Here is an 11,902-nt window from a genome sequence, read left to right as displayed (position 1 = left end):
ATCAATAAGGGTCTTCCAGTGCCAATGGAAGTCCCACAGCATCAACAGGGGTCTTCCAGTGCCAATGGGGGTCCCACAGCACCAGTGGGAGCCCCATGCCATCCAATCACAGTCCCACGGGGATCAGAGGACCCTAGGGGATGGTGTGCAGAGCATCCTGCCCTAGAAACCCACACACCCCTCCAAATGGGGGGCGCTCACCAGCCCCACCATGTTATTAATATCCCTGAAGTTCATGATTACCCCGTCAGCAACTGAGCTTTTCTGACAAAGTTGCACCTGTTCTGCTCAGCACAGGTAGCAGAAAGCTGTGCTTTCCTGCTGAACGCCAGGCTGGTGATTAATAATTAGGGCAGAGATCAACCACCCAGCACCACGCTGAGCTCCCAGCACATCCTCTTTACATATTTGCTCACCGCCGACTGCTCGGAGCAGACACCAGCATCCCTGCAAACTGGGGAGCAAGGAAGAAAAATGGAGCTTGGGCTCAAGGGGCCGTACAGATTGATTTACAAGGGAAGATTAAAAGACCTAAATCTGTGCTGCTTGGCTAAACAACAACTAATGGGGGAGGGCTGGAAAACTGACTGTAGACATCAGGGGGAATGCTGCAGAGCAGATCCCAAGGCGCTCCCACAGCATTGCTGCACCTTTCCTGGGAGCTGTGGGCTGTGCTGTGTGCCATGGGACCCCTCCAAGGGGACCCCCCTGTGCTCACTGCAGGGACAGCAGTGCCACAGCCACCAGCACACCCACGGGTCCAATTGCACCCATTTGTTCTATGGGAAAACAGTTCCCTCGTCCCAAAGAGCTGAACCCAGGAATTTCACAGAGCCATTAATTACTTGCTAATAATTAAATCGAAATTAAATGTGAACAGAGGTGCACATTCCTTATTAAAAGCGATTAAACAGAAAGCACAGATACACAAATAAAAAATGACTCTGGGGCTGGAAAAGAAAGAAAATCAAATAAAAACTAGCCCATAATAAAGGCACACTTTGTTTGCTCCAACTCATAAAGCCTGAGTTCATCAATTTTCTTTAAATATTAGCAACTTAATTAAATCTGCTTTTTTTCCCCTTTAATCCTCCCCTCTATCTAAAATAGATCTGTCCACATGCAGAAGTTTGTAACTACTGCTGACCCATAATTCTATTTAAAAAAAAAAAAATAAAACAAAGAAATCCACATCAAACTGACAGCGGCCTCAGGGGAAATTACAGTTCAGAGGAAGGATTAGCTGGAGAACCCAGATTTCAGGGAAACGGTATCAGCCTTTGGAAGAGCACACGAGGTGTGCGAGGAGCATCCATGGAGGGCGCATCCCATGGGCACTGCGAGCTCCCAGCACTGCCTCCCCACCGGGCATCAGTGTCTCCCATCCGTGGGTTCTGGATGCCTTCAGCCCCAGGGAGCATCACCAAAAGGGAATTGTTTTCAGCACAGCTCGGCTGCTTGTGCAGGGTGGGTGATGCATTGAATGATGTGAAAGGGGCTGTAAAATGGGTTAGTTTTAGGTTCCCGGGTTCATTTTGGAGATGAGGCTGTTGCTAGGCTACCTCTGGAGTTTGACAGGGCCTGATGCTTCGAGTCACCTCCCAGGGGAGCTGTGAATTAACTGTAACCGCATCGAGCGTCGCGGCGGAGGAGTGCGGCTTTCGAGTGTCTGCTGAAATGGACACAAATCACCGCTGAAATTCCACCTGGCCTCCAGCCAAAAAGCCCATTTTCGAGCCTCCTCCAGACTCATAACCAGACAGCCGAAGCCATCACACAGCCCTGCTGCATGGACTCTTGCTTGGGTGTTTTCCTTTCAGGGAGAGTCCGTGCCCCCATAGGAGCAGCTCTCCCCTGGGCTGGGCCCAGCTGCTCTTTCATTAGTACACAGATGACATCCTTCCAGCACCTGGGAGCCTCGGGACACCCTACAGCAGAGCTATCAGAGAAGGACAAAGCACAGCAACCCCAAGGCAGACAGCCTCAGGAAGCCAGGGGGCCACTGCGTGTGCCCATCCCAGCAGTTCTGGCACTGGCGTCAGTGAGGTGGCACAGTGCAGATCCCAGACAGTGCCGCACAGCACCTGCATGCCAGGCACACCTCTGGCAAGCTCTGTACCCATTGCTGGCCCTCAGAGCCCCTGCATGCCTGCACTGAGCTCCTTCTGCACCTCACTGTGCAGGTCAGCCTGAGATGCCTCAGCCCCACACCAACCTCACCCTAGCCACAGGATTTCCACGCCACGACCACAGCAGGGCACCCACTTTGCCAGCCCCGGTCTGCTCAGATGATTAGCATGGAAACAGCTGCAGCTCACAGGTCCAACAGCACAGTCCTTCCAGAGCCAGCAGGGAGACTCAGGGAGGGGCAAGGAAATGCACCCAGCACACCATCCCCATGCTGAAAGAGCTACAGGACAGGGAATTGACCATCCTGAGCAGGTCAAGGCTATGCTGTTTGCAGCAGCCTCTGGGGGCAGGAAGGCCCTGGGTGCTCCATCAGCACTGCAGCATGCAGATAAGGCAGAGTAGAGTAAGCAGGTGCTCACCCCACTGGCCTGCCCTCCCAGAGATGAGGCTGAGCTTTCCCTGCTGCCTTTGTGACACCCAGCACTGCATCCCTCCTCACACTCGTGGGAACTTCGCACAAAAGAGGGAGATGACAGATACGGATTTGGGTGCGTTCCTTCCCCAGGTCCATGGCAGAACATTAAACCCACCCAGGAAAGAACCAGGCTCATGCTATCCCAGTCCACCCCCTGGCTGCTGCTCTAACAGCGTCCCTTCACCTCACCAGGCTCAGCCATGCTGCAGCATGCCCCGTTCTGCACAGGCTCGGCCAGCCCCAGGGAGACGCAGGGTTGCCTTACCTTCCCCACGTACAGTGGCTCTGTGCCCGTGTACTCCTCCACCACAAAGAATTGGTTCCAGACCCAGCCACGCTTCACTCGCCCGCTGGCCAGCAGTGTGGGATCCCCTGGCTGCCCCAGGTCAGGACCCTCTGCCGCAGTGTGCACGGCCCAGGCCCCCAGCTCCTGGATGGCACAGAGCAGCAGCAGCATGGTCCAGCAGCAGCCCTGCAGACCCTTTGCCATCGCACTCTAGGAGGCTGCATGAGCTGCAGATTTTGGACAGGCAATTGGCATCCTTATGGGGTGAGTAGGAGTAAAGTCAACATTGGCAGCGTGGGATTCACTGGTCACTGCAGTGTCCCCATCCCTGCAGCATGCCACATCCTGCAGCTGGACACCTCCTGTTCCAGCTGGATGCAGTCTTGTCTGCAACTACAGGAGTCCCGGGCCTCCTCCTGCCGCTGATTCAAGAGCAGTCAGCGCTGGTGCCTTGCAGGCTGCTCCTGCATCTCCTGAGAAGAGTCTGGCAGCTGGCATTTGCTCTTGGGGACAGGGTTGCAGGGCTCCAGGATCAGCTGCAGCAGCCGTGCCTGGGAGTGGGGTCACACACAGCTCAGTGCCCACCCCACAGGCAGACAGCTCCACGGCCACACACAGAACACCGCTGCCCCAGACCAGCATCCGCAGGGAGCACAGCACAGCTTCTCCATGGAAAGGTTCACAGATGAGTTAAGTGGACGAGGTGCTGCAGGCAGCCTCTGTTTGTCCCACGGTGGCCCTACAGCACTGCACGAGGGGTCCAGCAGCACAGAGGCCCGTGTTGCACGCTCTGCTCATGAGCCCATTTGTAAATCCCGTCTTCAGGGGGGTGATATCCCAGCACCTGACGAAGGATCCTTGGCCCAGCTGATGCCAGTCGCTTCCATCCTCTGCTGGCTCACACAGAGAGGTGTAGGGCAGCCAGCAGCATTCCTGGGAGCCTGGAAAAGGCCAAGTGTCAGTGCTGTTGCAAGAGCGGGGCTCCGTGCTTCCCGCTGCCCCTGCGCCCTCAGTCGGTACCTCCCCCCCACCCTGCCTTGGGGTGCCCCACTGCAGTGCCCGGCCCCACTGGTCCTGCAGGAGGGAGGCTGGCAGAGCTCTGTCAGCAGGAGCTGCTGGCTCTCCAGCCCCTGCCACCAGTCCCATGTTCCCGGTGCCTCACTTCTCTGCCAATAAGCTTGGAGAAAAGCAGCTGTTCAAGGGCTCATCACCTGGATGACTTTAAAGCAAACTTGTTTGTTTTTTTTTTAATAGAAAGGCCTCTGGAGTAAGCTTCAAGCCACTCATAAGGTGGTGAGGATGAAAACATGAGAGCATTCGGTGAGAGGGAATTCAATAAGGGTGAGGGATAGGCATGCAGCACCCATACCTCCCTCCACCAACACCCTGAGCTTCCACCAGAGCTCCACAACACCCACCAGGCACAAAACATGCTCATCTTCACTGGTTGGAGGAGTTAATCTCTTGCCATCTGTTACTCTGAATAGCAGAGGGAAAGTAGATGGACAGAAAGGTGGGTCAGTCCTGGATCACACGTGTGAGGCACGAGGTATAGCTATCTGCTTCCCAGTGACAGGCATTGAGCAGCTGCCTGGACCATGCCCTGCACAGCCCCCTGCAGGACACCAAACAGCCCCAGCAGCACAGAGAAGGGGCAGCCAGCAAATATCCCCATAGCCCTTCCTTGCCCTTGCCATTTCCCTCCTGTGACTGCACCTACAATGCAAGTCGGTTCCCTATAGCATCCAAGAACTGTCAGTTCTGCAGTTCCCTGTCCAGGCAAACACTGAGAAGCACAGGGCTGCTGACCCGAAGAATGCCAAGCATCATTCAGAGCTGCCTACTCCTGGTTTGTGCACAGCATGTCAGGCAATGTATACAAACACATTTGCATACAAGGGCTCACTCATATTTCATGCACACAGCTAAGAGTCCTCACGCCATCGCTCCTTTCTATCCATGTTTGTGCCTCATTTGGGTCTACACGTGCCAGGTTCCCCTCAACATACACATGCCACATTCCACGCACACATGCACATATCAGCTCTCACACGTGCAAGCCCTGTGCACTTCATGCTCCAAGAAGCACAGAGTCCCCAGTGCATTTTTTTTGTTAGGAGCCACGGTGCAGAAGCGCTAACATTCCTGCCAGGCTGCTTGTTATTCAGACATATTCACAGTGGCCCCGTGAGGTCGCCAGCGATGGCAAAGCTCCCTCTCGCAGCCGTTGCCCCACGAGGACAGGTTATTCCTGCCAACGTAAAGGGCAGGAATCCCTATAAACAAACACCACGAAGCATTTTACAAGGCAGACTGCATCTAGGGGAGTAGGATGATCTGTGGATGGGTGATGGGCTGACTCGTTCCCTCCCACTGTTACGAGTCTGGCAGCACAAAGCGACTGCTCCCTTCGTGGGCCAAACACAGATGTGAAGGAGCTGCCTCACCTGCAGCAGGCTTCAAGAGCAGAGATTCACCAAGTAACAGGATGCCTACAAATCTGTTTTTATCATTCCTGCGTGGATACAGAGAAGATACAAATAACAGGACACAGAGCTTCACTGTCACAAACAGCATCTCTCCAATTTCTCATATCTGGGAAATCTGTAGTTATTTTTGAGTGAGCTCCCCCGACAGTGAGAGATGTCAGCAGAATGAAGTTGTGCCAGAGTGAGAGCTTTGGGTCAGCACCCGGTACATGCAATATGCATGGGAAGAACACCCAACCCAGCATCTCTGCTCTTGCTACTCCCAGGTAATGCCTCCAGACATGCTCAGAATCCTCCTACTAATGGATTGTACCTGATCAACATCGCTGCTAGAAGCAGAACTGTGTATGTACGTGTTCTCAAGGACTGCCACACAAGCAGAGCATTAGGGAGAGGCCATCCCCAGCTGCAGCCATCTCCCCCTGTGCCCTGAGGCCATCCAGGCTGCACTGGATTCATAATGCCCTGCAGAAGCCTTACTAGGCAGCAATAGCACTACAGACATAACAGTTCTGAAGAACTCCTCAGCCACTAAATCCAAAACAGCATCCACAAAGCAGTAAAAGAACAAGCTAAATGCACATACTGTAGCAAGGCAGATTATGCAAGGGTAGGAGATGCTGCAGTGGGCCAGCATGGCTCCAGCAGAGCTGGCCCACAGTTCCCAAGGCAACTTGCTCAGCCCTGTTGCATCTGAGCACTCCATAGAGCAGCTCTGGCACGGCAGGGAGAGTCCTGCTGGGCGCGCATGGGCTGGGCTGCCGTTGCTGTGGGAACCACAACACTGTGCTCTGAGTCCCGGCCATTACGCTGTGTTTTACATTTAACAGAATTCTCATCTTGCATCTATGCTTGAACTAATGTGGTTTGCTACTGGCTACCTCACACTGACAAAGTTCAGCTCCATTCGGCTGAGCGATCTGCAGGCTGTGCGTGGTGGCAGAGCACGTCCCAGTCCCAATGCACCTCCCAGACACTCAGATCCCAGATTCTATTCATCCCACTGCGAGCTCCAGACCTTAGGGCAGGGAGGAGCTGGCACAGCTTCCCAGAGAAGCCCTGGATGGAATGCGCCATCCCTGGAGCATTCAAGGCCAGGTTGGGTGGGGTCCTGGGCAGCCTGATGTGGTGGGGGGCAACCAGCTCACGGCAGGGATTGAAACTGTGTGATCTTCAAGGTCCTATTCAACCTAAGCCATTCTGTGATCCTATGATCTTGGTACCCAGAGCCACCTAAGAATACATACCCAGAGACATATCTCTGGTAAGGTTCATTGCCACAGACAAGATTTTTGCGTTCTACCCAAAAATTTTCATCTGTTCCTCTTCTCTCACAGCTCCAGGCCATGCCTAGGGCCAGCATTGTGTCAGTGCACATTTTTCCTTCTGGCTATCACACCACAGAGCTCTTCCAGGGGCAAAGTACCTGAGAGCCCCACGTTACAGAGTCATAGAATGGGTTGAGTTGAAAAGAATCCTTAAAGGGCATCTGGTCCAACCCCCTGCAGTTATCAGGGACACCCCTCCAGGCTGAGTGCGTGCAGGGACAGGGCATCCATCTCATCTCTGAACCTGTACCACTGCCTCACAGCCCTCATTGTAAAAATCTTCTTCCTTATATCCAAAGGTTGCCTCTTTCAGTTTGAAACCATTTCTCTTGTCTTATCACACAGGCCCTGCTCAAGAGTCTGTCCCCTCCCTCATAGCCTCTATAGATACCTACAGGCTGCTCTCAGCTCTCCCTACAGCCCTCTTCCCTCCAGGCTGCACAGCCCCAGCTCTCAGCCTGTGCTTGTAAGGAAGGTGTGCCATCCCTTGTCCCATGCTCATGTCTGTACCACAGCAGAATTTGAGGTACCCCACAGCAACACAGAAGGTCCCACGCACAGGGACCATGACCAGCACAGCATTTATTTCCCCGCATCACTGATGAGCATCCAGCCACAAAGCTGGAGGTGCCACTCCTTCCTGCCACAAACAGCAAAGTGGGAGCTGCTACTTTCTGCAACCACTCAGTCCCAGCACAGCACCCCAAGCAGCCTGCAGCTGCACAGCATGCATGCTCTCACGTGGCTGTGTGCCCAGGTCCTGCTCTGACAGGCAGGCTCTCACACCACCCCAACGTGCCCCCTCTCCTACTGCTGCTCCATCATCCCCACTTCCCAAATATCAGCACAGCTCCCCTTCTCCTCCCTGCAAGAGCTTGCACCGTTTGTCGGTGTATATTTGGCACAGCCGTACTGTACATCATGTTGACAGTAGAAATTACATCCTGAGCTTATGTTTTACACTCTGCTCTGTCAGGACTCACCGCAGCCCAGTGATCAGGACAAATTGAATAGCATCCCGTCCGTGTCAATATTTATTTCATTTTACAAATGCAGCCTGGTGCAAGGGAAAGCAGGCAGGGGAGGGGAAGGCATGGGCAGACAACAACAGGCGGAGGCAGCACTGCTTGCTCCATCACAGCCCTGCAGCCGGGGAGCAGTGACATGCCAGTGCAGAGCATGCTGACCTGGCTAGCATCAGGTAAACACACAGGGAGCTCCAAGCACTGCCTTTGCCCACAACCACGTCAGAAGGACTGCACACCAGAACCGCTCCCGAGATGAGCCCTTATGATCAGCAGAAAACGCGGAGTTGACCATCAGCTACAAAGGATGCAACAAGGCAGGAAAGCCTCCCTTCCCCCAGCTCGCTGCCAGAGCAATGCGTACCCAGCAGCACTCTGCTCCTCACCCCATGTGGCAGAGCATCACCCACCACACCAGCACTGCACCTGCTGTGCCCATGGCTGCAGCTCCACTGCATGGGCAGACACTGCTGTGCCACCCTTGGAAAGCAGAGCTGCCAGGCACAGGGAAGGAGCTCGCTGCAGCCTGGGCATTCTTTGTCTCTCCACAGCCCAGAGGACATGAGACAGCAGCAGCTTCAGCAAGAGGCAGCCAGTCAACAAGCTTAGCTCAGCCCCAGCCCCTGGGGCTTTATTAACTTTGGCAACACATAGCTGCCACACAGGAAAGGTGGAGAGAAAAGCATAGGAAGGTGCACCAAGAGGTGGCTGCATATGGATGCAAAGCTCAGACACAGCTCACAGTGCTGCTCCTGGCAGGCAGATCTACAGCCCCTGGATACAGCTCAGGACAGCAGAGACAAAGGCTCCTGCAGGGCTCCCAGTGCACAGCCAGACATGCAGCAGCACTGCAGCAGCAGCAGAGCACAGCTGGAGGTCCTCTCCAAACAACGGGCAAACCTCCAGCAACATGCAGAGCTCTCCACTCTGCCCAAATGTGCCCTTACCCAGGAGCTGGGTGGGACAGCTCTGCCATCTCTTGCATGCAGAAATGACAACAGAGAACGGGAGCCCAGCACCACCTACACTCACCAGCTGCTTCAGTCACAAGGGAATAGCTGAGGCCACGTGCAAGCAGGAGCACAGCAGCTCTGGGGACCACACTTGTGCCAGCTCAGAGCAAGGCAGCATCCCTGAGCACAAGCAGGCAGTATGCTGGTCCAGCCAGACTTCTCTGGGAGACGGAGCAGCAAAAAGTCTGCAGTTATTTACCAGCAAATTCTTGCCTCATACTGCCTGCAGCTCTGCACATGCCAAGTAACCACAGCTCCTCCTGTTACACAGGATACAAAGCCCCTTAAAACTGCCCTTCCTGAGACACAGAACCAGCTAGCACTGCTGTCGGGAATATGGAGGCAACACAAGTGCAGTAAGCTTGCTGCAAAGCTTTAAGAAGGTTCATAATCTCCAGGCCTAGGGCTAAGATATGAACTCAGGCTCTCTGGAGCTCACTTTCTCTACTGGATATTGTAAGACAAAATGAGGCAAATAGTGTTTGGGTTTTTTTTTTTTTTTTTTTCCCTTTTATGAACTTCTCAAAATCCAGAGAAGAGGGAGGAGGCAACCTCACCATATATGAGATATTGCCAACTCCAGAGCAGGCCAGAAGGCAAGAACCTCCCATCTACCAGCATCTCACACACTGCCTCTGACAATCCACCTCAGTGCCACACCAACCATAACAAATGTGCCAGGCCCAAGCACCCATCGACATGCCCACATCTTCCTATGGTTCCTTCCAGGATTCCAAGAGGCATTTTAAGAGCATCTCTGTGGGATGGACAACAGCACAGCCAGGGCACCCATCAGCTTCAGCCCTATGTGGAGCAAGTGCTCTGCACGCTGAGCACAACGGCGACCACCATTCCCTCCATACCACTACAGCACCACTGCCACAACGAGCAAGTGTTGGCTGGAATATATTACTGGCATTACAAAGTCCATAAGAAACATCATCACAGATATGAGCAAAGGTGGGGAATGCCAAACCACGCCGAGAGTGGCCATGGTCATAACCACTGTACTGCAAATCCCCATTCCACATCAGATCCCATTTAAGGTCCAGCATTCTGGTGAAACAAAGCTGGAGATTATATATCTGAATGATGTGGTGTCACAGAAAGCAACCGCAGGCTAGAGAGGCTGCTAGCACTGCAAGCTCAGGAATGCCCCATAGCATCCTTCCACTGGAATACATTCATGCATGAGGCACACTCTAATCTGGTGCCCCTTCCAGAATCTCAATGCATTTTACCAATCAAGTAATAGAGAAGAGGTTGGAGATATTGATCTGGGTGGCACACAGCATAAATGTGCTTAAAAATGCCGCAGATAAGTGGCCAAGGGATTCCAAACCATAGAAGCCTTTTCACTTACGCAGTGAGAGGCCTTTGTAAAGCAGATGAACTGATCCCAAAGGCAGGGCTGTGCAAAGCAACGCTGGATGACAAGATGCCTTTCTGCACATCTTCTGCCCCAAGCCTCTGCTTTTCTTCTCAGGTGAATCTGCACACACACAGTCCAGGTAAAGCTGTTTTTCCGAAGGAGGTTCTACTTCAACAATGCCTGGGACCGGGTGACTAAGCATCCATTTTCTCCCTCCTTTTTAAGTTGAGTTTAATTATTGTCCCCTTTGATGCTGCCTTGAGAAATTCCAATAAAAGAGTGCAGCAACTGTCAGAGCAGGAGCTATTCACAACCTCTTGGCTTCTCATGCTCAGCCACTTTCTGCTATCAGACACACTGGGAGGAACAGTTATTTCTTAAAGCACTCACACAAGCAGTGTTTGGAAGAACATATTTTCAAAGTTCTGGATTTATTTTTTCTATTTTTCTTTTCCTCCAAATCATCTTTGGTCCAAGTTTCAAAGAAATTTTAATTGCAAAGAAAATCTCAAAGTCCGCCTTAGGGAAGAGAGTTTTACAGCCATAACGGTTTCGCTCTGCAGCAATTCTTTTCCAAAACGGAATTTTCATGCCTTGTCTACGTGAATACAATACTTTTAATTTGCCTTTAAAAACAAACTCAGAGGAGGTGAAAGCAAAGGCAGCATCCCGCGGCCCTGACTACATACACAATCTCTGCCCACGTCTGAGAGGAACCGACTCCAAGCCAGGAAGAGAGGAAAGCATGGAGAGAGGCTCTGTGCCTGCAGCACAGCTGGCTGCACTGTGCCCCCCCAGCGCCCTGCAGGCGAGCAGTCAGCAGCAGCACTGCCCAGCTGGGCAAACAACGCACCTCCTGCACAAACTGCTGTCCCAGCTGAGCACAGACATCCCTGCACTGACTGCCAAGGGTCGGATGGGAGAAACCACGGCTCCAGTGAGGATTGCTGTGCCTATCCAGACTTGGTCTCCCCGTTCAGCACAGCTCCTGCGCTGCCCACCTGTTGGAAGCAGCTCTGACAGCCCCTGGTTGCTCCTTCCTGTGGATCTGACCAATTGCCTGAAGTGCTAACAAAAAAGCAGAACGAGGCACTGGTGCACTCAGGGCAGGGCATGGCTAGTCTTCCCCTCACATAGGCAAGCTGTCCCTAGGACCCACCAACTGCTTTGGCAGAGGGAGAATCACAGAACCATTAAGGATAGAAAAGACCTCTAAGGCCGCCAAGTCCAACCATCCACCTACCACCAGTGCTGTCCACTATCCATATCCCTCAGTCCCACATCCACCTTTTCCTTAAATACCCCAGAGATGGTGATCCCACCACTCCCTGGGCAGCCCATCCAATGCATCACTGCTCTTTTGAGAAGAAACTCTTCCTGACATCCAACCCGCACCTCCCCTGGCACAACTTGAGGCTGTTCCCTCTTCTCCCATTGCAGGTCCCCAAAGGCTGTGGAGCAGAAGAATCAGCTCTCAGCAGCAGATGGGAGGCAAAAACAATGAAAGAAAAAACCCAAAAAAGACACATCCCATTGCCACAAGTCCAAATCTGACAAAGATCTGACAAATCTGACAAAGAAAGGGAAAAAAACAAGCAGTGAATTCAATCATGACCTGCCAGAAAGTGCCAAGGGGACCCACGTAGGTAGCAAAATCCATAAAGGAGAGGAGATTATCCCAATCAGGAACTTCTGAAGGGTTGGACTGAGCCAAGGGACCGGCCAAACTGCGACTGAAAGGCGGTGTCAAATTGGCCTTAATGCAGAGGTGAAGCTGAAAGAGA

At 53.0% G+C, this 11,902-nt stretch overlaps 1 protein-coding gene across 1 annotated transcript in view; it reads right to left on the bottom strand.

The window, feature by feature from the left end:
• CDH22 (cadherin 22) overlaps positions 1–3,095 on the bottom strand; it is a 33,970-nt gene extending 30,875 nt beyond the window's left edge. Inside the window, exon 1 of the mRNA XM_042834381.1 lies at positions 2,871–3,095. Coding sequence (XP_042690315.1) covers positions 2,871–3,095 — 225 coding nt within the window. The remainder of the gene's footprint in view (positions 1–2,870) is intronic.
• Positions 3,096–11,902: the final 8,807 nt, after the last annotated feature.

This window comes from Centrocercus urophasianus, unplaced genomic scaffold (genome assembly GCF_019232065.1).
Source record: "Centrocercus urophasianus isolate 14NV4802_14NV808 unplaced genomic scaffold, USGS_Curo_1.0 seq_46, whole genome shotgun sequence".
Taxonomy (NCBI): Eukaryota; Metazoa; Chordata; class Aves; order Galliformes; family Phasianidae; genus Centrocercus; species Centrocercus urophasianus.
This window is presented reverse-complemented; position numbering and strand designations above follow the sequence as displayed.